Source organism: Myotis myotis, unplaced genomic scaffold, assembly GCF_014108235.1.
Source record: "Myotis myotis isolate mMyoMyo1 unplaced genomic scaffold, mMyoMyo1.p scaffold_m19_p_2, whole genome shotgun sequence".
Lineage (NCBI taxonomy): Eukaryota > Metazoa > Chordata > Mammalia > Chiroptera > Vespertilionidae > Myotis > Myotis myotis.
In genome coordinates, this window is record NW_023416324.1 from 145,860,518 (window position 1) to 145,887,920 (window position 27,403).

The window sequence follows — 27,403 nt, forward strand, 5'->3', positions numbered from 1 at the left end:
GAGCTGCATTGGCAGTTTTTATCCCAAATCTTAGAATAATGTTGCTTTTACCACACGTGGGTATTTTACAATAAGAGTGGCTGTTAGCAGGGTCTCACCACGTGCACACAAAATCACTCTGGTGGAGAACCACTGTGCAAGCATGCCATTGTAGACATCATAACCCCTAATTGTGGTTTTAGAACAAATTAATACCATCTTAATATATAACAACCTAGAGATAGGCTCTCATACCAAGAGTTAAATGTGCTAATGGAAAAAATAGATTCTTTAATATTAAAAATATTTAGTGATTTACTCCCAAAATGCAGTGGAAATTGGTACCAATTATAGGTTAGATAGCTCTATCATAATGTATAACTTTTAAAACTCAATGTTAATATTTGCAATAACTCTTTATGATTTACAACCCTATTTTGTATAACTAGTTTTTTAAAGAGAGTTTTAGCAAAAGAATGAGAATGTTTAATATTTCCTTATAAGTTCAAAATCTGAAATAAGAATATGAAGATCATCATTAAGAAATTATGTAGCATAATTTTAAAAATCCACTATTGGCATTAAATATATTCTGAAAATCACTATTTTACAAAATAAATACCTTGATAACCTAATAAAGATTAAAATTAATCCATATAGGGAAAATTTCATGAAGAATAGCTTTTATCCTATCTAATAAAAGAGTAATATGCAAATTGACCATCACTCCAACCACAAGATGGCCGCCCCATGTGGACACAAGATGGCCAGCAAGGGAGGGCACTTGGGAGGGACCAGGCCTGCAGGGGAGGGCAGCTGGGGCCGACCAGGCCAGCAGGGGAGGACAGGTAGGGGTGACCAGGCCTGCAGGGGAGGGCAGTTGGGGGCGATCGGGCCGGCAGGGGAGCAGTTAGTCATCAATCAGGCTGGCAGGGAGTGTTTAAGAGCAATCAGGCAGGCAGGCAGGCGAGTGGTTGGGAGCCAGCAGTCCTGGATTGTGAGAGGGAAGTCCGACTGCCCGTTTAGGCCCGATCCCACTGGGGCTAAATGGGCAGTCAGACATCCTTCAAGGGGTCCCAGACTGGAGAAGGTGCAGGCTGGGCTGAGGGACACACCCCCCCTCCCTGCACAAATTTCATGCACCGGGCCTCTAGTTGTATTATAAGAACCTAACTCTTATTGTATTATATAAAACCATACAAAAATATTTTAATCAAAAATGCTGCTTTTTAAATGAAAAGGGGCACAATCATGCTAAAACAACAAATACTTACCTATCATAAACACAGAGTACTGAAGTAATATTAATATCACTGTAGGAACTACAATTAAACCAAGTCCACTGGCCCTCTTTGTTGAATATTCACCTGTTGATAAATAAAATTAATATTTAAAATATTTTCCTACATACTTCCTACTCTGTGGGAAATTAAAGTACTTAATTTATTAAATGTATTCATCTCAATACTACTCTTATAAACTGCAAAACCTTTAAAAATAAATGCTTACTCTAAAACCTCACACAAAATAAGTGAATTTTTTTATTTAAGACCAAACTGAAGACATCTAAATGTCAACATCTAAATCTCAATATGTGGAAACATTCAATTGGCTTTTCCTCCTTCTTAACTACCTTGGAGCCTCTTACCAATCCCTTCATTTGCTATATTCAATCTGTCCTAAAGTCAAAATAGCTATTCTTTGTAGCTGTCTTCTTAATTCATCCTTTCCTCACCACACCCTCACTAACTTCAGCTGCAAAGAGAACTGCCAAATTTCTGTTCCTAAACATTACACCCATATTGTATTCTGTTAATAAAACTAGGCTTTCTACATCTACACTTTGAGTCCCAGCCTATCCCTGCTGTTCTTTCCATGTGCTGCATACCCTTATTCCCGAATCCCATTCCCATCCCCCAAAAGTCAAATGCAGTTTCAGATTGATTTGTTTCCCATTTTCATTCCCACTTCCATGTCTGGCCTGATGAAGTTTGCCTTTGCAGTGGGTTAAATGGTGGCTCTAAAAATAAGCCTACCCCCTAATTCCTGGAAGCTGTGAATTAGGGTGAGCATTACATTATACAGCAAAATATATGAAAAAAGTTTAGGTTCTTGAAAGAAGGAACTTATCCTAGATTAACGAGGTGGGGCCTAAATTCAGTAAGTGTCTTTGGAAGAGAAAAGCAAAAGGAGTTTTAACACAGTGGAAACTGGAGTTACTCTGCCAGAAGCCAAGGAATTGCAACAATTGCTAGCAAACACCAGAAAATAGAAGAGGCAAGGAATGGATTCTCCCCAAGAGTCTTGGGAGGGAGTATAGTCATGATGACATCTTTATTTCAGACATAAGGTTTTCTGAACTGAGAGAATTGCTATTGTTTTAAAACACCCAGTTTGTGCTAATTGGTTACAGAAGCCCCCCCCCCCCAACAATGTTCTCAACCTTATCAGCCCTGATTTCCCTTATAGTAACTGCACATCTTACCTGGGATGAAGAGAACGGCTCCAACAATGACTAATATACTGAGAACTAGTCCAGCCACAGATATAATGATGATTTTCTCCTTCGTAATATTGGAATTATATTTAAGTGCTTGAAAGAAAAAAAACACACAAAGAATTCCATGAACTCAATCTCAAGAAGTGAAGCCATTTCTGTAACTTAAAAAGTGCAGACACAAACTGATAACTTCCTATAATTGAACAACCTTTGAGGAATAACTCAGTTGTATCATGTGCAGCCACCTCAAATCTTTTTCATAAGTCCGTCAATGACTAAATAGTGTCACGGCCGTATAAATATGGATGCTGAATTTATGGGTGATGCTTTTATTACCTTACAATTTAAAGATGAAGTCATATACACCATGCTTTCTCAATTGGGGCATTATTAACATTAGGGCCAGATAAATCTTTATGGTGGAAGGGGGCTGCTCTGCACATTTAGAAGGTTTAGTAGCATCCCTGCCTCCCTCCAAACTGCATACCAGTAACAGCCCCCGTTGTATCAATTGTGAAATGTCCCCTGGAGGAGTAAAACTGCCTCAGCCTTACAACTGATATAGATAATGCTGATGGGAAATAACTGGATAATTGGTAATACTGAGAAAAAGAGAACTTTGTTCCACCTTATATAAAATTAGTAAAGCATCTGGAAATCTAGATATTTTGTTTTGAAAAAGTAGAATAAAATTGGACTAATCACACCCTCTTGATATCCTGAAGGAAGGGAATGCTTAAATTGTTCAAGTAAAATCTATATATACTAGAGGTCTGGTGCATGAAATTCATGCACAGGTAGGGTCCTTAGGCCTAGCTGGTAATCAGGGCCGATCTGCGGGGTGACCGGTCAGGCGACTGAAGGGTCCCCACTGGCACCCGCCTTTGTTGGCCTGGCGCTGCCCACTCACTGGCCCCGCCTCCCACCACCGCCAGTCTGGGCCTGAGGGCTGGGGGCAGCTCCTATGTTGAGCATCTGCCCCCTGGTGGTCAGTGTGCATCATAGCAACTGGTTGTTCCGCCTTTCTGTTGTTTTGCATATTAGGCTTTTATTATCTATACTAATAAAAGGGTAATATGCTAATTAAACCAGGTTGACCAGACATTTTCCGGAAGTCTGACTTCCTTCCAGACAGGTGGGGGTGACCAGGCCGGCAGGGGGCAGTTAGGGGATAACTAGGCTGGCAGGGGACCAGTTAGGGGGCGATTATGCTGGCAGAGGCAGTTAGGGGCAATCAGGCAGGCAGGTGAGTGGTTATGGGCAATCAGGCAGGCAGATGGGTGATTAGGGGTGATCAGGCAGGCAGGCGAGCAGTTAGGAGCCAGTGGTCCTGGATTGCATCCCGCAGGGCCTAAACCGGCAGTCGGACATCCCCTGAGGGATCCCGGATTGGAGAGGGTGCAGGCCGGGCTAAGGGACCACCCCCCTGTGCACGAATTTTGTGCACCGGGCCTCTATTATAAAAAACCCTTGGCCGTGATGCTGTCATGCTGTGATGACCAAAGACTGGTCACCAGGAGGCTGCGTGTGCAGCGAGGCGTGTGCAGGTGGGCGGGGACTTGACTCTGGGTCTCGCAGAGCGGCAGGAGTCAGTCTGGGTACCGCGTCCCACCCAGCGCGGCAGGAGTCAGTCTGGATCCCGCCAGCATGGTGGGTCTGGGTCTCACATATCGCACACTGGGCCTCTAGTCTATACTAATAATAGAGTAATATGCAAACTGGTCAGGACGCCATCACAGTAATGACCGATCAGCAGGCTGCATGCGCATCAGGCATGGGTGAGCAGGAACTTGCAGCGTCAGGGACGGGGGCAGGGCTACGGAGGAGAGGCCTCTCCCCTGCAGCCCCAGCCGGAGGTCTGCAGGCGCATGGAGAGGCCCCTCCACTGTGGGCCCGGCTGGGGGTCTGCAGGCCTCCCCTGGCTCCAGCCTATCTCTTTAGGGCAATCCATCGAGAAGCCCAGGATGGGTGGGTGGGGCCTACCTGTTTGGGGTGATGGACTGCGGGGCTCCCGCACTGTAACAGGGCACAGGCCAGGCTGGGAGACCCCCCCCCCAGTCACGCCCCCCCCCAAGTGCACGAATTTCGTGCACCGGGCCACTAGTATAGGATAAAAGGCTAAGCGACCGTCCCACCATCCAGTAGCTATGACATACACTGACCACCAGGGGGCAGATGCTCAACGGAGGAGCTGCCGAGCTGTGGTCACTTGGCAGCGGTGGTTCTCAGGTGATACCCCAGAACCAGAGAGGAGGGAGACTGATTCCTCACAATTCCTCTCGCACTCCAGGACACCTTGGGGGATGTCAGAGAACTGGTTTTGGCCCAATCCCCATAGGCCAGGCCGAGGGACCTCACCTGCCGGAGGGATCCTGCTCACTCCGCAGATGCCCTTCAAGCCGCAGCGCTGGCCCAGGTGTGGCCAGCGGGGAGGGACTGTGGAAGGTTGGCTGCAGGGCATGTCCGACCCATCTTGCCCAGTCCCACCCCGCCACCCACCACCTGGGACTGCCTGCATTCGGCTTTGCACCCAAGGGACTAATTAATTTCCTTTCAATGTGAATGAATCCATGCACCCGGACACTAGTAATTTCATAAAAATAAACTACAAATATTCAACAGGACTCATTAGCTCTATTTTCAAGTACCTGGTACCTTATGAAAAGAATAATCTAATGGATATGTCTAAAAATATTATTTATTTTACTATATCTTCACCTTAGGGGTTTTGTTTTGGTTAATAGTAAAATTAACTTTGTACCAAAAAAGTTGTTACAAGTAATCTCAGTAAGCAGACTGAGTAGCAAAGAGAAACAGTGCATGACTGAAATTCTATTTTGTTTTATCCAGGCCACTAATTAGTATCCTGATAGGGCAATTTTAAAAAATGTTATATTTAGCATTAAATTTACTTCCACTAAAATGAAAAACAGATTAAATACAGTAAGAACAACAAATATTTGAGTAAATAGTCCCCTAAATGACCATGCTAACATCTATTTTAAGATATTATAACCAAGGGTTATATGATAAGCTTTGGTTAACGTATTTCAGGTATAACAGAAGACTTAAAAATCACTACCTACTCAAAACTGGGGGGCGGGGGGATGGAGAGGTAATCAATCATCAATCCTGAAGCTGAGTAACTGAAATCCACATTAATCAGCAAAGAGTGAAAAACAATATGGCAAGTTCCCCAAGCTTTCATTTGATCCATCCAGGCTTGGAACTTACCCCTCAGTTACATAAGTCTTGACTCAGCATGGCCCTGCCTTCATATAGGGCATAGATTCTCAGATTTCCTATTTTCTAGACTCAAACACTAGTGAGGATAAAATTCAGTGTATAGGTTACAAAAGGCACAGACATAGATAGAAAAATAAACTTAGACATATGTCAAGTTTTCCATTCAATTCAATGCATATTGTTATCTAAATAGAGCTTGAAAGTTCTACAAAAGGGTTATGAAACAGAAGCTGTTTCAAATGCACTTCACAATTAAACATTCAAAAGACACTCTCCCAGGCTTAATTGAATGCATAAAAGAACTACTAAGATCAAGCAGCAAGAATTCACCTTTAGAGTACAGTAGAAGTTCATTCAAAAAGGCTGACTTAATAAGAGTTTGATTCTCATATAAAATTCAACCTCTTTAAGTTTTGAAGAGTTTTAGGAGAAAAATAATACCAACAATAGCAACAAAAATAAAACACCATAAAATACTATGATTGACAGTATTTTACTATAGAACAACCTTTTCAAGACCTTTGCATATAAATATTGGAGGTAGCTTTATTTTCTGTTGATTGGTTCAACTACTATTTATTACCTCCAACCCTCCCTTAAATTAAGCAACTACTTTTTCTTGTTGTTGTTGTTAATCCTCACCCAAGGATATTTCCCCATTGATTTTTAGAGCATGTGGAAGGGAGGGTAACAGACACAGAGAGAGAAACAGGGAATGAGACACATGGATTGGCTGCCTCCCGCATGTACCCCACCATGGCCAGGGATAGAGCCTGCAACCAAGGTATGTGCCCTTGACCAGCGTAGAACCCAATACCCTTCAGTCTGTGGGCTGATGCTCTATCCACTGAGCCAAACTGGTTATGGCTAAGCAACTATTTCTAACAAATATATTAGTGAAATCTACTTAAATAATCACAGGCAGTGAAAGAGGTGCTATCTCCATGTTTTCTTTAGGGAATCATTTAAAATTAGTTTCTTTTAACTCATTTCCTCTGCCACAGTGGCCACATTTTAGCACATCCCACGGAAAGTGGGGAGAAGGTATTTTGTTGTCGAGTTGTCAATTTTTTCAGTGTAGCCAAAGGGTTTGCAGTCTGATATATATGCCATAGAACTCAGGAATCACAAGGAACCTTTTTTGGTGATCTTTATTTGTCCTTTAATAGGTATATTTATCCTTATTTATCACATCTATAAAAATTTTAAATGCAAACAAAGAAATTAAATTCAAGTAACTCCACAAACACTTGGCATTAAGATAAAGATAATTTAATGTGTCCTTAGTGGACTCTTATCAAACTTCCCTGTATGATTTTCAGGCTTTTTGGCAAGACAATCTATGTAATTTTAAAAATGTGTATGCTTTAAAAGATTCCCCTCAACTAAAAGTATTGAAATCAATACAGAAAATAAAATATGAGAAATAGCAGTATTTACATTTTAAATACTTTTAAAGCACTGTTTTAGATTTACAACAAAATTTAGAGGGAGGTGTAGGGTACCCCCTAAACTCCCTGCCTCCCACACATGCATAACTCCCTCATTATCAACATCACCCACCAGAATCATGCAATTTTTATCAACGTGAACCTCCACTGACACATCATAATTACCCAAAGTCCGTAGGTTGCCTTAGGGGTTGTACATTCTATGGGGTTGCACAAATGCAAATTGACATCATTTTAGTATCATACAGAGTATTTTCACTACCGTAAAAATCCTCTGTGCTCTGCCTATGCACTCTGCCTGTACCCACTTCTAGGAATGACTGATGTTTTCATTGTTTCCACCGTTTTGCCTTTTCCAGAATGTCTTGTAGTTGGAAACATACAGTATGTAGCCTTTTCAGATTGGCTTCTTTCACTTAGTAATATGCATGTAATAGCTCATTTCTTTTTATCTGGGTGTAATCACAGTGCATGTTGCCACTCACCTACTGAAAACATCTTGGTTGCTTCCAAGTTTTGGCAGTCATGTATAAGCTGCTGTAGCTATCCATGTGCATAAGTTTTCAACTCCTTTTGGATAAATACCAATGAGCACAATTGCTGGATCATCATATAAAAGATAATTTTGTAAGAAATTGCCAAACTGTCCTCCAGAGTGGTTGTACCATTTTGCATTCCCACCAGCAATGGAAAAGGTTCCTGTTGCTCCACAAGCTCACCATCATGCGGTGGTGTCAGTGTTCACATTTTTTAAACAAAACTTATAACCTTAGTGCTACCTGACACAGGAAAACCAAAATCATTGGGAGAAAATATTAGATTTTTGTGAAAAAATTAAGAATTCTAAAGTTTTTCCTCTTATACTATCTATAAAATAACTAAATCTAGCCAGCTACATCTCAGAATGAGCTAGGTTGCTTCCTTCATTTATTCTACAAATATTTACTGTGTAGTTACAATGTACCATGACCTTTTATTAGTCCATCTCAACCAAATCAAGGTACAAGTAGATTACTTTATTCAAGAATTGATTTAACACCTACTATGTGATGATCACTATTCCAAGTGCAGCCTCAAGACCCTTAGTTCTAATATGAGAGTGAGTGTGTGTGTTTGGGGCAGGGGAGGAGTGAGTAACCGAAAGTGTTACTCCCAGATCTTCCACAGTTAAATAAAAGGTATGCAGCTGCTCTAGCCTAAGAAAGTGCCTTTATGTAATCTTTCAAATTCATATGATTGAAGAAATGGCATGTCCCTCTAGTCACCTGAAGAAACAGCTAATGTTAGAAACAGATACTCCAGTAATAATTCTCCTTTCCTTGTCACTAATATAAAGCACATAAAAGATAGAATGCAGGTTGTGCTTCATGAAATCTAGTGCAATTAGCAGGTCAATTTGAAGATCAAATGATAACTATGATCTTAATTTTCATGAAACTCTTAATTTTCATAAAATAGTGTTTCATAAAACACTGTTTTAAAAGTACTTAGAACATTCATACAAACATACACAAAAAAACAGAAGGCAAGTATAATAATTTCATAATAAATGCCATACACTGTCCAACTTGCTTTGATGACACAATTTTATCAAAATAAATCATAACTAGAAATTATACTCTCAGTCTACAAGACACAGAAACAAAAGAGCCCAGGCTTTGTGCTTCAAGCACCTTGAATATAAAAGGTTAAAGAGAAGGCTGTCCAACACACATGTCTTGGTTACAAATGTTCCCTGGTCTTGTGGATGATACCATAACTTCAGAGTATATGCAGCAAGTTGGGGTGTTTGAGTTTGGAAAGGGTCAAAAGAATAGCAATTAATGTCTATAAAAGAGTATATTGCTGAGCTATGGTTTCCTTCAGTTCCTTCTAAAATCAAATCAGTGTTATTTAATAGGAGAGTGTGATAATTATGTGGATGGGACCAAGAAAAAGCACTGAGAGTTCAATATTATTTAATAAAATTCAGAGTAAATTTAATAACAAAGTTCTATTAATGGGTGCCATCAACCAGAATGATTCTTTGTCATAATATTTATGATGAGGGTATTTTAGCTTCTTAGATAGAAATTTCCCAGTGTCCATTAGTATATGTCCTCATTTCTTCGAAATAAGTTTTCTAACCTACAAAGACATTCCCTGTTCCACTACTTCTTTAAAATGCGCGTACATGGACCAATTATGTTCAATAGTAAGCTAGTCCTCAAGTTTGATCTCAAGGAGTTAGCAGGATCTCAAGGCTGTTGTGATAGAGAATGTTTTCCTGGAACTTCCAACAGTGATTTCTTCAGGACAGCTACCCAAACACCTCTGAGTAGTATCTAAAATCCCTGTGAAATAATTTTGTGCAAGAACTACAAAATTAGGAAATGAAATGAAAGATGCCTAGATTGTACAAGTTTGAAATAAATTACAGCAGTCCTGGCTTTTCACAGTTCTGATATGCATAAATTTGAGATACCACCATTTATTTAGTTAAATAATATAAGTCCCCTAAAATCACAACTCAAATAATTTCAGTACCACAATATATTCATTGAGTGATTGCATAAGGTGCAAACTTCACTGCCATCTGTTTAGTTGTCCACAAATCATTACCTAGACAACAGATGTGCTTCATGATCAGTAACCAATCCTGTCATTTCTTTTAAAGACTGTTGGGGATGGTCATTGCACATCTGCTATTCCCCTCACTCACAGACAGCAAAGCATATGCTGTGCTACCTCCTGTTTCCCAGTGATAAACCACAGTGACATTTCACAACAGATCATCAAAAGAGGAAACTGGGCAATAAAAGTGAAAGTGCAAAAAAATGAAAAGTGATAATGCTGAAAGTGAAATTCTAATAGAACATAAATGACATCACAGAAGAAAGAGCTAACTTGGGAATGTCAATGCTACTGCTATGCAAGAGACTCTAGGTATGCAGCCAAGGAAACTTAGTAAATGTGAACTTATTGGCATAAATTAGAACACAGAGGAGGTTGTGACACAAAGAATAAGGATGTCCCATAAAATGTGATTCTGGTGCTGGGCGATGTGGCTCAGTTAAGTGAGTATCATCCCATTCACTGACAGATCACTGGTTGATTCTTGGTCAGAGCACATACCCAGGTTGTGCTCAAGATACCTAGTCAGGTGCGTGTGGGAGGCAGCCAATCAATGTTTCTCTTTTTCTCTCTCTCCCTCTTCCGTCCTCTCTCTCCAAAATCAATTTTCTTAAAAAAATGAAGTTTGTTTTGCCTGGCAAAAACAAACAAACAAAAAAACCCCACAAAACAAAAACCTTCACATGAAAGGAACTCTTAGAGATCATTCATGACACTGAAAATGCAAAGGGTAAAATACTGGAAGCTGATCTGAACTTAGAAGAAGTACGACAATTCACCAAGCATAGAAAGGATGCTTGCTTTGTATTCAGTTATATGACAAGAAGGCAAGCATTGTTTAAATCACTCTTGATAAAACACTTTCAATGTTTGTAATGTTTTAATTTATCATGCACTAAATATTAGTTTTATTATTGTTTCATTTCCTAATAGAGTTGTTACTGAGAGTTAAACATTTTTTTTTCAGTTACAGTTGACATATGCTATTATATTAGTTTTAGGTGTATAATAAGAGAGTTTTTAATGTTCTAACAAAAAATTTAGGGATCATGGAGCAATAGTAATTTCCCATGCTCATTATTAAATTGCTTTACAGAGTTTTGCCTTACGTGGTCATGCTTATGGTCTCCCAGGTTTGTGTAATGCAAAGATTCCTTGTAAACAACAAAAGTTCAGTGAAGGGAAAGGCAAGCCTAGATATAACTATCTCAAAGAGTTTCGAAATGTTAGCCAATTCTTGAGGTGGAGTTGAGACTTAATCTTGCAGGAACAACAGGTCTTGATAAGCAGTTGAAATCACTTATCAAACATCTCAATAGTGGAAAGTACCTGTTATAAAATCAAAGAATGAGGAAGAAGAGCCATGAAAACCAACCAGGAACTTAACTGTGAGTGGGATGGGAAACTGAGTCAGAATAAAAGAAAGTACCTGAAATGCAGCACTGTCGGAGATTTGTTACTTTGGTTAAAGCTCAGTGTTTGATTCCAGTCATCTGTGAGCTGCTTGCTAAGTATAAGATTCAACTTACAAATTGGTAAGTTAAAGCTAAAGGCAAAGGTATTTAGGGACACTTCTCTGTAGGATACCTTTATCTCTGAAAGATGGTCTAGGTCTCACCGTATGCGAGAGCTCTTAGCTTGGCTTCAGGAGTTCAGAAGTCTTCTCAGGCATGTCCTCCAGAGGATCAATGGCCTCCTGAGATCAATTCAAGATACTGTTCTGGTATAAGGAAACTCTTTCTCCTCCACAAGTGAAAAAACAAGCTGCTGCCTTTATGAACGTGTGACCTATGGAAGTTTCAGGTTTTGTCTTAAACCACCAAAAGACCGACATGCAGACCTAGAAAACCACTGAGAGAAATCCCCTGTGGTCAAATACAGACCTTACAGGGTCATCAAAGAAGTTAAGGAGTTACTATTTATAGTTTAAGAGTTATAAGATACCACACTCTAAAAAGTATATAACCCAAGTTTAGGTCAATATGACAGATAGGTAAAGACAGTACTTGCAGCCTCCCACAACTACATAAAAACCACAACTAACCTACAGAACAATCGTGACTGAGAACTGCCTGAAATCTAGCTGAATGGAAGTCCTACAACTAAGGATATAAAAGAAAAAGCCACATGGAGACTGGTAAAAGGGGTAGAGAGGAAAAACAGGCTGATCCATGACACATGGTGGATAAAAACGGGAAGGGATATCTCCACTGTGGAGGTCCTTCCTGAGAAGGGAGGTGTCCCAGCCCCATCAGGTCCCCCAGTCCAGGATTCCAGCACCAGGAAAAAATTCCCCAAAACTTCTGACTGTAAAAAACAGTGGGAATTGTGGCTGAGGGAGGAGACAAAGAGCTCCTGAAGTCCCTCCCAGGCAATTCTTTGGAAAAGGCCCAAACAAGGACTTCTTGGACTCATTGGCTCTGAACTCTAGCCTCGGGCTGAAACTTCAAAGATGTGTCAGGGACATACCTGGAGAAGCTGAATTGTCTGCCTTTAGGGGCAGGGCTGAAGAGTCAGCTTTTTCCCAGACATAAGTGCTGGCAGCAGCCCTTGTTCCTTTGCTGAGACTTCTCCCCAAAGAGCCAGCAGGTGAGCCCCATATCTGTGTCTCCATCAACCTAGCTCACACTGTTAGCCCCTTCCTAGTGATTTCCTGAGACTCAGTCCCATCCAACTTGCAGGCTCATCCAAGCCCTTTCCAGTGGCTTTTCCATACAAACAGCTTGTCTGGGCTCATGCTTCAAATTTTCCTAAAATCTCTCAAATGTTCACAAACCCAAAACAAGCAGCATCTGGCCTCAGTGTGCCTCGTGCCTCTTACTAAGTAGCCCCAGATGCAGCACTAGTGGTTGGCAGCCTTGACACCTCCAAGCTCAGCACAAGTAACAGCGGTCTGCAGATTGCTTTGTACCTCATGCCGGATGGCCCTGGACAAGGCACAGGCAAAAGGGCCTGCACCTACTAGACCTAGCATATTAGGTGGCCAGCTTCAGAAGCATCACCCAACCACTTCTACCAGAGAGACGCTCAAGGGTCAGACTCATCAGGCACCAGAGCTCTGATGAAGTGAGTCTTGCTCTGTGGAGTTGGGTCCTGCACAGCAGATCCTGTGCTGTGGTTGCTGTCAGTCCTCACAGCTGATTGTCCTGGGGGTAAATCCCTCCCAATGACATGCCAATAACAATCAAGGCTCAACTATAACAGAAGGGTGCCCACAGCCCACAAAGGGGGCACGCCTGGAGAGCCTAGCTTGGGTGACATGGGATGCTACGCCACTGGGCGCAACAGAACACCTATTACAGAGGGCTACTTTGCCAAGACTGGAGGACATAGCCACTCTACCTAATACATAGAAACAAACATAAGAAGGCTACCAAAATGAGGAGAGAAGGAAACATGTCCCAAACTAAAGAATAGAACAAAACTCCAGAAAAAGTACTAAACAAAACAGACAAGCAATCTACCAGCTGCAGAGTTCAAAACACTGGTTATGAGGATGCTCAAATATTTCAGTGAGAACTTCAACAAAGAGATAGGAAACATTTTTGAGATAGACAACATAAAGAACCAGTCAGAAATGAAGAATGCAAGAACTGAAAGGAAGAAGACATTACAGGGAATTAACAGTAGAGTAGATGAAGCAGAGAATCAAATCAGGGATTTGGAAGATAAGGAAGCAGAAAATATCCCATCAGAACAGCAAAGAGAAAAATGAATCCTACCCCCCCTCCCCCTCCCCCCCCAAAAAAAGTCAGGACAGTGTAAGAAGCCTCTGGGACAACTTCAGCTTAAGTTCCTTGATTCAGCTTATCAATATTCCCAACATGAGGGTACAGAAAGAAAAGAGAGGGAGTAAGAAATGGAAAGCCTATTTGAAAGAATAGTAATGAAAACTTCCCTGACCTGGTGAAGGAAATAGCCATACAAGGCCAAGGTGGATAGTGCTTTACAATGAGCCCATCATACAGCACAAGGACTCCACAAATGTTTAGGGGATATTTTTATACACACCTTCAAATCTGAGTCCAAGCTGAGTGAATCAAATATATTATGTGCCTTACACACACACTCACACCACTGTTATTTGTTCTAAGATGAGCCTAAATAAAATACTGTCACCAAAATATTTAGGTTCATAAGTATATTCCTTAAAACATGACCAGTAGAATAAATATAAAAAAGAATATTCACCTCACTAGAACAAAAATGAAGATTAAAACAGGATTTTTTTTATCCATCAAATTAGCAAAGATTTTAGAATTATAAAAATGTCAGGGCTGGGCAGAGAAAGTCAGGTATTCTCATCTGTAGTAGTAATTGATGCAATGTTTCTAGAAAACACTTGGGAGTACGTATCAAAAGCCTTAAAATATCTCTGCCATTTACAGTTTTACATATCCTTAGCAGCCTTATTTCCCTAGTATTAAAAAAAAAAGAAAAACTGGAAACATCCTTAATATTAATCAAGATGAGAATTGAATAAATTACTTGCATCTGTGAAAATAGAGCAGTGGCAGCTATAACAAGATTTCTGAAAACATAGGTGGGGGAATCATTATGTACAAGTATATAAGCTATACGACCCCATTTGGGTTTTTCTTTTTTCAAGAAAAGTAACAAAAATATATAGAAAAAAGACAGAAAAGAAAGCAGAAAATTCGCTACACTAGAACAATAGTTTATTTCTAGGTTGTGGGATTCTAGATTATTTTTGTTTATTTTTTATAACTTCATATATGTACACACACACACACACATGCCTAAGCGACCAGCTGACCAGCCAACCATTTGACCAGACAGTAGCTATGACGCACACTGACAACCAGGGGGCACGCTAAATGCAGGAGCAGAAACCACAGGCATGGAAACATGGAACAGACTGATGAATCTCAGAGGGAAGGGAGAAGGTGGGGGGAGGGCAGGAAGAAATTAACCAAAGATCTTATATGCATACTAGAGGCCTGGTGCACGGATTTGTGCACTTGTGAGGTCCCTCTGCCTGGCCTGCGGGAATCGAGCTGAAACAGACTCTCTGACATCCCCCAAGGAGTCCCAGATTGCGAGAGGCTGCAGGCCAGGCCAAGACACCCCACCAGTGCACAAATCTGTGTACTGGGCCTTTAGTATTGTATAAGGTATTCTAAAGTGATATGTATTACATTTTTAGTCAGAAAACAAATTTATAAATCTTATTTTGTCAAAACATTGTTAACAGCAACAGACTCACTCCTGGTTAAATCCACTGAAAATAATGTTATTAATGAGAATGCCACGATCAGCAAACTGCAGTCAATCCAACTGCAACAAATCACACTCTGAAATGATTTTATAATCTTAAAAAAGGCAAGTCTCTACCCAAAATTATATGACAGAGGTCTTAATGCCTGGGTTTGCCACTAGGGTTCAAGGCTTTCCCTAAATCAGGGAAACTGATGAGGTCTTGATGCTATACCAGCCTTTTGCTTGATATAAAAGGCCTTTTGAAATTGTATGAAAATTTCCATAGGAATTCTAGACACCGTTTTGAAAGTAAGAGTTGTGACATGTCTTGACAGTTGTCACTGTTAGCCTTTTACTTCCCCTTTTTTGCCTTTGAAATCACAAAGCATTTCCAGAGTGCCATCCATTGAGGAGAATCCTTAAAATATATACCCAGTCATCCCCCTCTCCATTTTTATATAATCACTATTTTAGATATACATTCCTTAAACTTCCAAGTAAAAGTAAAATTCGTGAAATTTACAATAGGCCAATTCACTACAATATTTTACTAGTTTACACTGTTTTAAAGTTTGCAGAATGAAATAAATACAAATAATCAGCATTATTCCTTGCCTTGCATAAATGTTCACTGGCCTTCAATGACTGACTATTTCAGTGGACTATTGGAAGACAAGGAATATTACTCTTACAGATTAAAGATTTAAAAGTTTTAGAATGTCACCTCAAAACTTCACTAATTTAGTAAATTTCCTTTACTAAACTGGTGTGGAAATACAGTTGACCCTTGAATAACACAGGGGTTAGGAGAGCTGACGCCCGCACATCATGCAGTCAAAAATTCACATATGGTCCAGCTGGCATGGTTCAGTGGTTGACCATGAACCTATGAACCAGTAGGTCATGGTTCAATTCCTGGTTAGGGCACATAGCCAGGTTGTAGGCTGTGGGCTTGATCCCCAGTGTGGGGTGTGCAGGAGGCAGCCAATCAATGACTCTCTCATCACCGATGTTTCTGTCTCTCCTTCTCCCTTCCTCTCTGAAATCAATAAAAATATATATATTTTTAAAATCCACATATGACTTTAAACTCCCCAAAAACTTAACTACTGATACCCTACTGTTGGACCAGAATCCTTACAGATAAAATTAACACATATTTTGTATGTTATATGTATCAAATACTATATTCTTATAATGAAGTAATAACTTAGAGAATAGAAAATGTTATTAAGAAAATCATAAGGATGAGAAAATACATTTACAGTATTTCCTGAAAAAAATCCAAATATAAGTAGACCCACATAATCTAACCCCATGTTGTTTGAGGGTCAATTGTACCTGGTTGAGCATAATCATCAACCAGAATGCCACCTTTCTACTTAGCAGTGACAATGCTACATTGTTCATGCTACATCTGATGCAGCACCAAGATCTGCCCTGAGAAGTTTACACACATGGCTATTCCAGCAAAACCTGATCAAAGAACACACCCTCCTGGGGCTACTTCCTTAGGGGCTGCAGAATTGCACAGTAAGGATGACAACATGGTTCAAACTGAGCTTTTCCAAAGATGCACACATGTATACAGAGAAGTTCAAACTGGGAAAATAAAGAGAGGGAAGCCTTAATGCTCAGAAGTGCAAAATCCTACTTAACAGTGTAATGTAAGCTGTGACCATCTACTCACCAAGAATGTGTGTGTAAATGCTCTGTATACATTAAAATCAGCAGGAGTTTTAGGTATGTTGTTATTATTAGGATCCCCACTATTCATTCTTTAAAAATAACTTCTTAGGATCTGAAGCAAATTATGAGGGACAAAATATACTTCAAGGAGAATATTAATATTAAGACTGTATATTCTTATTTATAACATTATCACACTTCCTAACATAATTTAAATATAATATTTCACCAATATTGCCTCCTTAAAATGACAATTTCATCACTAAAACATAAATGAAAATAGAAACAAGTACTTACTCACAATACCAAACTGTCCCCAGAATAGAAGTACAGCCAACATTGGGAAAATAACAATAAGGATATTTTCATTTGGAGAAAACCATGAAACTGGAGAAAAAGAAAACAGAAATCATGATTAATATTTACTATCACAACTTTAAGTCCTGCTAATTGATAGTCAATTAACTAATTGCTTAAGTGTTTTCCACCACATTTCCCCTAAGCTGTGATTTATGGAAGGAGGTACTATACCCCAACTGAGAACAGGGCTCCATAGCCCCACTGCCTGGGTGTGAAACCCAATTCTAACTTACAATCTGTGTGACCTTGGACATTCTAACAACTCTCTGTTCCTCAGTTGCTACACCAGTACAACAATTAGTGACACCTTGAACGACTACTGTTAATTATTAACAAAGTTAAGATATGAAAAGAGCTAAAAACAAAGCTTGACCCCTCAAAGTGCTCAGTGAACATTAACTACAGTTATAATTATGGGGTCCTATAGTGATTGCCTGTATGTGTAATGTGCCAAGAATTTACCTCAAAGGAAGAGTTATCTTCCTGTAAAGACTGACTCAGGGGACAGGAGTGAGGAAGTAGTACAACTGGGTACCCTACCCTTGGTCTTATTGTGACCTAAGAGTAAGACAGATGTGAGCCTGAGCTTTTCTGAAACTTACTCTGGAACAGAGGATGAATTCATAAATAATTAGTCTTAAAATGACTGCTGACAAAAAGTAACATGAGGAGCTTTAGGTAGTAAGGAAGCTTCTATCAAGTGGAACATGTGTTACCCAAACAGTGAAAATGCAGCTACCCATCCTATAGAAAGGAAATTGTGATATTAAGACTTCTAATGAAATTTGCTGAGAACTTTTAAAAATTACGTTTAATTGCATCTGATCAATGCTTAAGGCCATATTTTTATTGATGAAATTTCTCCTGTAACAATAAAGCCAGGTATATGCACGGAAAGCTTTTCAGAGTTTGCCTAGACTGGAAGACTTGCTGGGTGAGGAACACTTCTGAATAGTGCACAAGTCAAGCACTGGTGTTGCTCTGAAATGATCCCTTTCAAAATCTCCACTGTATCCACATGTGAGGATCCTTGTGGGCTTTCACACCATAATGCTAGTCACACATTTCTTGGGTTAAGCTTATAATGCTAAACTCTGGTAAAGGTTCATAATCATCCCCAGAATATAACAACACTATCAATTCTTATCTTCGAAATAGTAGCTTTCCAGATTCCAACATTTTGCCTGTACATGGCAGAGACTCAATAGGTTTACTATTGATGGTTGAAATAGTCATAGGACAGTTTAGTGAGTGAATAGAAGACAGGCTTTTGTGATGCTCCCATGGTTGCAGATCCACCAAGAGACTGATATTTTCAGGTACCCTGAATCAATGCCACTTTAATTTCCAACTGAATTACTGAATCTCTTCCTATACCAAAGAAAGCCCATTTCCATTCGGTCTAAAATCCTACAGGAAAAACCTTTCTGAGTTTCCACATGCCTGAAGGATCTGGTAAAAACTCCATGATTTAGTGACTATTAATCAACTTCCTTTCTTCTACCCACTTTATTATTTGGTTTTGAAACATTAACTTCTCAATCCTTATAATTATTATGTGAAGAATTATGAACCCCTCCTTACCACTGAGAAAACTGAGGCTGCGTGAATTAAGGATTTTAAGTTTGCATGTCCCTAACTGACTCTTGATACCCCTCTACCCACCCTCACCATACCTCTCCCTCTTGGTTTTTGCCATCTCAGTAGTGGTAACTCCATTTCTCCAGTTGTTCAGGCCAAATATCATGGAGTCATCCTTGACTACTTGGTTTCTCTCACACCCAACATCTGGTTCCACAGTCAATTCTCTGGGCTCTACCTTCAAAATACAGTCAGTATCTGATCTTTTGTTCAAGATCAGCTGACAATGAAATGTTCTTTCACTGGCCTCTCTCCCTCTACAAGGAAACAATCTTCAACCACCTTAGGATCTATTATTGAAAATAAGAGGAATATTTGACCCTGGTCTGGCCACTCATTTTGCACTTATTACACAAACATTTATTGAAAGCCCACCATGGCTAGGATACTCTTCTGGGTATTTGAGGTCCAGCAGTGAACAAGGCAGATGGGCTGATGAGCTTGAGGAATGGGAATGGGTGAACAGACCCTTGTGTGTAGTAAGGAAAGGGCTCTGGGGAGAGGAACTGGATCCAAGCCTTGGATGAGAAGGAACCTGGTATGAGAAGACAGAGAAGAAGAGACTCCAAAGGAAGAGCAATCAATTGTGGCTAAAATTTAGTGATACAAAATGAGTGATGAGAGATGGGAAGAGTTTGCTGGGGCAAGCTCATGTTAGGTCTTAAGAGCATGTTAAGAGAGTTTGTATTTTACTCTAAAAGCAATGACAAGTGATTGGAAAGGCTCAAGAAGGGAAAAAAATGACCTGATTTATTAAAATTCTTCATTGGCAGCCATGTGGACATTGAATCCAAGAGAAGCGGGACCTATCAGAAAGTTACTGTAGCCATCGCATAGAGGCAGGAGCTAGGACATGGCCCACAAATGCAGTTCTGATTCAGTCTTACTCATCACATTTTTTTTTCTTTATTGATTAAGGTATTACATATGTGTCCTTATCTCCCCATTAACCTCCCACCCCCACCCCACTCATGCCCTCACCCCCCTGGTTGATAAACAGGGAATCATTCCAAAGGAAGATGACTGGAATGGGGAACCCTGAAAACAAGAGCAAGAGTTGAAACAACTGGGTATTCTTATCTTAGAGAAGAATAAACTTGGGAGAGAAACACTATAGCCCTCCTAGTAAGTGGGAACTTTCAGGATTGCAAACTTTAGCTTAACGTACAGAACGGGAAGGGCCTGATAACAAACCTTTAGGAAGTAACAGTCTCATCATGACAAGCATGTAGGTAAGAAGTTTGAATGACCAATAACCTAGGGTGTGATAAAAACAATTCCTGAACTAGATGGCAAAATAGCCTAGATGACTCCAAGCCTCAGTGCAGAAATAAGTGTGAGAGATATTTCAATGACAGAAGAGGGTGGGATTACAGAACACAAAATATGGTCTAAGCCATTCTTAAATGAAGCCTATCAGAATCACCGGGGTTTATTCAAATTTCACGCACTTCACACACCTTAGTCTCAGATTCCACCCCAAGATTTTAATATATTCCCCATGGTAAGTGTATGTGTTTGTGTGTTTGGGGAGGAGGGGGTGTTGCCCATGCTGCTCTCAGTTTAAAATCACTGCTACAAATCTCTGCTGTAATTCACATGAATATGTTACTGTCTCTAATTTGTTAAGGTGAGAAGAGTTGGAGGATCATTAAATCGGATGTTCAAAAACCAAATGAGATTATGGGGAGAAACCCAACTTTTTCTATGAGACCACTTATATTCCCATTAAGCTACTGAGTTGGTGTGGTAGTGCTGCCAGATGACTTTACTCTTGTTCCCCAATGGGAGAAGAAGGCAAGATAGTTCTCTAAGGTTCCCTTGAGCTCTAAATTTCAATGGCACTAAAAAATAAAGCTTAAAAAGGACTAAGAACAATATCAGTTAGTATTCCACCTCAGGATTAAGAAAAATAAACCAAGGGCATCTACGCTGTCATTCCACTCACTGTATAGCTGACAACTGTGCCTATTACTCTCTCCCAATTCCTGGTCAGGTCGAGTGTCTCCCAGGAAGATAAACCCCTTTATTGAAAAGGCAAATAAATGTTATTAAGAGACTATTTAAATTTTGTTGCCAAGCTGGAATATTATAAAACCCCACCATTTCATTTCTCTTACCACTGTGTACAAAATGGGATAACCAAAAAATGAATAAATCACTCCAATCAATTTACTGGGCTTCTTCAAATATATAGAGGCATACCTCATTTTATTGCGCTTTGCTTATTGTGTTCATTGATGTTGCCTTTTTACTAATTGAAGGACAAACCCTCCACCAGCAAAAAGATTACAGCTTGCTCTATTGCATTACTCATTTTATTGTGGTCTAGAACCGAACCTGCAACATATCTGAGGTACGCCTGTGCATGGTAAACCTTCACAAACACAGAGAACATCAGTTTCCACAAACGAAGGAAGTCACAATAAAAGTTACACTAAAATTTAAGCCACATAATAACTTGACATTTTAGGATTGTGATGGCTTTTCTGAGGCAATAAATTGCTATAGCCTCAGTTACTTAATCAAACCGCAAATCCCTGCAATCAGCCTTTTATAATTTCTTTCCCTTGCAGTTCAGGTGGGACTGTGAATAGAATGGATTTCATCCCCAGAATTGTTGTGTCACATGACCAAAGGGATTTTGCTTGGTGTGATTAAGGTCCTCAATCAGTTGACTTTAAGAAAAAGAGATTGTCCTTGGAGAGGACTGGCCTAGTGAGGTGAGCCCTAAAGAGGATTTGTGCTCTTCCTGGCATAAGAAATACAACAGGTCACAAGACTTCAATGAGAGGGTGGTATTCCTTTGCTGGCTTGAAGTGTGGAAGAGGCTGTATGACAAGGAATGAGAAACCTCTAAGATCTGAGAAAAGTCCAGAGCAGACATCCAACATAGAAACAGGGACCTCAGTCCTACAACCAGCAGGAACTAAATTCTGCCACAATCATGTGAGCTTGGAACAGTATTCATTTGCGAATACAGCCTGGAAACGCCTTTCTTTTAGACCCCAGCCACACTGTGACCAGAATCTGTACTCTAATAAACGGGAGCTCTTTAAAGCTGGTGAATTTGTGGTTATTTGTTACACAGCACTAGAAAACTAACATAAGGATCTTGCAATGCCATCATGTCAACATTATGAACATAATGTATATCATGTTGACAATGACGGAAGCTCTGTCTTTAAAAAAAACACTAAAGCTTATTTGGAAAAATGTAAAATTTTAAGCTTCCAAGTGTTTGTATCATTAATAATATAAATATAGACATTATTAACAGATTTTATAACTATTATTTATATTTAGTATTTGGTTGTGTACAAGGTGTTGTAACAGAAACTATACACCATGGGGATAAAAAACAATACTGGGTTTTGAAGACAGATCTAGGTTAATATTCTAGCTATGACTCTGACTTTAAATAAGTACCCTAAATCTCTCTGCTTTTAAATGGTAAGTCCTATATCCATCTTTCAGAGTTCCTGGGATCATAGGACACAATATAAAATATCTGGTATGTGCTCAAATAAATGTCATTGTACTATTCTTTTTTAAAAAAATATACATTTTATTGTTTGTTTGTGTGTTTTTTACAGAGAGGAAGGGAGAGGGATAGAGAGTTAGAAACATCGATGGGGATGTGCCCACAACCAAGGTACATGCCCTTGACCGGAATCGAACCTGGGAGCCTTCAGTCCGCAGGCCAAGACTCTATCCACTGAGCCAAAGCGGTTAGGGCTGTACTGCTCTTATTTGTGCTGTAATTGTATCACTGAAATCAGGGATCATGTCTTAGTCACCACTAAATTCAAAGGGCCTAGTACAGTGCCTGTCACAAAATAGGCATGCAATAAATATTTTTAAAGGAGAGATTAACATATCTCAAAACAATCCTGTGATTAAGATAGTATTCCCACTTTACAGATAAAAACTGAGGGCCAGATAGTTTGAATGTCTTACCTAAGTTTTCTCAAAATAGAAAAAGGTACAACATGATCTCACTCACAGGTGGAATGTAATGAACAAAATAAACTGATGAACAAAATAGATCCTGACACATAGAAGAATGGAACAGACTGTCCAATCTCAGATGGAAGGCAGGGGTGGGTAGAAAGAGATCAACCAAAGAAATTGTATGGATATATGCATAACCCATGGGCACAGGCAATGTGAAGGACTGGAGCAAAGGGCCAGGGTGGGGAGGAAGGGGTCAATGAGGAAAAAAGAGGACATATGTAATACTTTCAAGAGTAAAGAGTTCTTTAATAAAATAAAATAAGAAAATGGTGAAGTATAGAAAAAAGCTTTCTAAATTCAAATTTCTGTGTCCTCTCTATGGTACTATAGTCTACACAGGCAAAACTGTATTTCAATTATATTTTAACATATTTAGTCCTTGTGCTCCCCAAAAGGGAACAAAGATTGGCTACCATTAATCCACATTCTACTAAGTGGAATTCTCTATTAAGCAATTTCAATTCTCCTTTATGCCTATATTAAAAAAAAAAAAAAAGCACAACAGTAAAAATGGCTTCCACTGCTTAAATCCCCAGGGTTCACAAGATGGATAAGTAAAGTTATCACAATAAATTTGCAAGAACCTGTTTCAATTAACCTTTTTGGGAGAGGAGTTTCTTTTTTTTTCTTTTTTCCTTAAAAAAAAAAAATGGTGCAAACAGTGACAACACCAGATGCTGGCAACGCTGTGGGGGAACTACATCACTCCTATGTTGCTGATGGGAATGAACAATGGAACAACCACTCTGGAATAGAGTTTGGCAGTTTCTTCAAAAACTAAGCCTATACATACATATGACCCAGTAGTTGTACTTCTATGTATTTATCCAGAGAAATGCAGATTATATGCACATAAAAACCTGTACATGATTGTTTATAGCAATAGCCAAAAACAACTGAAAACAACCAGATATCCTATAGTAGGTAGATGGTTAAACAAGGTGTGATATGCCCATAGCATTGAATATTACTTAGAGAGTGAGGTATTGCTATATGATGCTATGCATTAATAGATTTCAAAGGCATTGTGCTGAGTGAAGAAAAAAAAGAAAGCCAGTCTCAAAAGGTTACATACTTTCATATAACATTTTTGAAATGACAAAGGTATTGATATGGAGAGCAAATTATGCTTAACAGGTTAGGGATAGTAACGGAGCTGGTGACTATAAAGGAGCTGCATACGGAGATATTCATGTTAATGAAATATTCTATATTCTGATGGCGGTGGTCATTACAGAAATGTACACATGTGATAAAAAGAAAAAGAAATATATACACAATTTAACATTGTGAACTGGGTGGTTTTGGCATTTAACTACTGTTACATAAAATGTAACCACTGGATGCAGCTGGGTAAGAGTACACAGCACCTCTCTGATCTATCTTTGAAACTTCATGTGATTCCATAACTCTTTCAAAAAATAAAAATGGGTGCAAGCCAAATGTCTGAGACCTCAGGTAGAATCTTCTACATTCTCTACAACAAAACACCACCCTCACATTTTAATGGCCCCAACAGTAAGCATAGTTCTTATATTTTTAGGGGACTTGGAATACAAAGATGAAACAATCACACAGACAATTACAAACTTTGTCTTTATTCCAGAGATTGGTATCCTTTCCCATCCATCTTCATCCTATAGTCGGGCCTTTAAGTCTTGAGGTAACAATTCTCCTCTAAGTGACCTACACTCTAATCCAAAATCACCCACCCCCACTGTGAGTTAATGACATTTCCAATGTAGGAGAGATTTTTGAGCAGAAAAGCCTTCCGAAGTCTGCTCGAAGCCATCTCCTGCCCATGCTACACCACACAGACACCCCTCTCATGACAGCCCAGGTTCTACACCTCAGAACCTCACTTCATAAAATAAACATCCTAGGAACACAACTAACATTTGCAAAGTACTTTGGTTTACAAAGGACTGGTACACAAGGGATCTCATGATGCTTGTTAGACTGTAGAATACATAAAGCAGGAATCTATTTTCATCCCCATTTTTTTATTTTTATTTTTTAATATATTTTTATTGATTTCAGAGAGCAAGGGAGAGGAAGAGAGAGATAGAAACATCAATGATGAGAGAGTATCACTGATCTCATTGATCGGCTGCCTCCTGCACGCCTCCTATTGGGGATCGAGCCCGCAACCCGAGCATGTGCCCTTGACAGGAATCGAACCTGGGACCTTCCAGTCCATAGTCCAATGGTCTATCCACTGAGCAAAACCAGCTAGGGCTTCACCCTCATTTTAGAGATGAGGTAACTTGGACCCAGTGAAGTAACTCCTCAATTTCAATAGAGACAAATAGTTACGTTGCAGAATAGGGGATGTAATCAAACCTCCTGATTCCTAATCCTAAGCAATGTCAAAATATTCCATCAGAATAAATATCCCATTTCCCATCTGGTAATAGACATTTCATAACAGGAAATGCTAGAAGAATAGAAGGCAAATAGTTGGTTCAACTGAATGATCTTATCCCATCTAAAGCATAGATCTCAAAGGCTTGTCTAATCCTGAGAGCAGTAATATGACTAGTGGTTCTAAATAGAGCTTTCAAAATAGAAAGTCAGTATGCACCTGTATGTGGTTAAAGTAATCAGCTGGCATGGCAAGGACTAGAAAGAAAGCAGATTGTTTATTTCAGCTAGCTTTACTGCTTTATGCAACTCACCAGCCCAAGTCTGTGAAGAAGGCACAATCATGGTGCTATAACCAAGGCTGAATTCAAATTAATTCTGTTGGATCCCTAGCTCTCCCTCATCTTGGCCAAGAAAAAGAACACACACCATAGCAAGGCTGAGCACATGAAAGCTCAAGAAAACATCATTGTAACCTTATTTTTAATCTCTCAATTCTCCTTCTAATCTATTCTTTCCAGCTGGAGCATGGCTGGGACTTTTCAGCCCTTGACCAAAGTACAGGTAATAAGAAATAAAGGTACATAATTGGAAAGATCATGGAAAATTAATCACATGAAAGATAGTACTTTTGAGAGCAGCAAACAAAAAATGCATATTAAATGATGCTAGGACCCCTCACCCCAACAGAATAGTTTTCAGGCCAAAAGTTTGAGAACCTGACAATACACAAACAACAAACAGCAAAGGAGTTTTATTATGAAAAGTAGAAGAACAAGTAAAACTCATGATCTTAAAGCTGCTGAATATTACGTAATCATTTATTAGTCATAACCTACTTTTTGATTCAAAGGAGTTCCTCGCCCCATTGTGCCCCATTTCTAATAGGATCAGGTTACTGCAGGACAAATAAAATGAAAGATTATAAAATTCTTACCAACACGATATTTTAGTTCCACGATGGTCTCGCCTTCTCTAGTTAATTCTGTCACTTCGCAAGTGTAGTTTCCTGGGACAGCATGGCTCTTGGCCATCTTCAAAGAGGCAATGCCACTTAGTAGTGCTTCCGGAACGATGAATGCACTCGAAAAGTTAATGTTGGGGCTGGATTCATTTTTATCTCCATCATAGAAGAAAATGTCTTTATCTCTGAATTTCCACTTTACAAACATTTCTTTAAGGTTTTGTGCCTCCACATTATTAACGAGGCATGGAATTACAACAGTTTTATTGCAAGTGGTGTATTCTGCAAATTTGGTTATATTAAATATTAGCTGAGCTGAACCTGGAAAAGAAAAAGAAAAGAGTTTCATATCATTATAGAATTCTGTAGCATAAGATCTTAGGTACATTACAAATCCTTAAGATAAAAAAGCAATGCTTCAATTGTCCCCTTAAGTATGCTGTGCAGCTACAGAGAGAAGGCAGGGCTGGTGAAGAAGGGAAACAAGTTATTTTAATATTAAGGTGCACAGATAGTAGAGACCATTGTAACTTTTCCTTGTTCATTCTCAGTAATACACAGTATACATTACCAAGAGTATTGGTAATAAATTCAGCAACCTGTGTTGGAGCATGCAGGTGTATATTTGGCTTCAGAAGCTTTGAAGTAATCATTGTTGCTCACTGATGTACGTAGAAAAATATTGTCCTTACCATGGAAAAATTTTGAACAGAAAATCAAACCAAATATTATATTTAGTTTCAACTTCTATATACTGCCTCCAAACATAACTTGCAAAACCCATATGAAGTTTATCTCTATCTTTTGGTTGCATTTCCAAGCAAGGTGGTGAGCTATACTGGACTTTAATATAAAAAGTAAATCAGATGAACCACATCACATCTTTCCTCTAAGATGGGAAGTCTTAGAATGCTAAGGAACAAACATATTCTCTGGCTATATCGCATTGCAAAATACTGACAGCAATGGACATTTGGTATGCAAATACTATAAAGAGATATAAACAATTGAAAGGCACTTTCTCACTCCCACATTTCATTGAAACTAGAGAACAACAATTTCCAAATGCATATTACAGGTATTCCTTCCTCCTAAAAACCATAAACCACTCAAAATAAAGCTAAGAAACAAGTTGAAGACAATAGATACTGCTAATAAATACAATATATTCTATTAAACACTTATCAATAGGATAAACTACCAGTTGTCTTACAAAATAGGGATTGGGAAGGAAAATGCAATCACTCATCTTTCACCTAATATGTTTAAGATTGTGGAGAAATTATAGTTCTTCCCATATTTTTTAGCCATTTATCAACTATTTTATCTAGGTAGTTAGTTGGACTTTCCCCAAAAAAC

The 27,403-nt window shown here is 39.3% G+C and overlaps 1 protein-coding gene across 8 annotated transcripts in view; it reads right to left on the reverse strand.

Moving 5' to 3' along the window:
* The window catches only part of LOC118675362 (leukocyte surface antigen CD47-like), a 55,623-nt gene that overhangs the window by 12,597 nt on the left and 15,623 nt on the right, over positions 1-27,403 (reverse strand). For all 8 annotated transcript variants that reach the window (XM_036347988.1, XM_036347980.1, XM_036347981.1 and 5 more), the window contains exons 2-5: positions 26,018-26,365; positions 16,996-17,085; positions 2,465-2,572; positions 1,254-1,346 (exon numbers count right to left, since the gene is read on the reverse strand). In XM_036347988.1, coding sequence (XP_036203881.1) covers positions 1,254-1,346; positions 2,465-2,572; positions 16,996-17,085; positions 26,018-26,365 — 639 coding nt within the window. The remainder of the gene's footprint in view (positions 1-1,253; positions 1,347-2,464; positions 2,573-16,995; positions 17,086-26,017; positions 26,366-27,403) is intronic.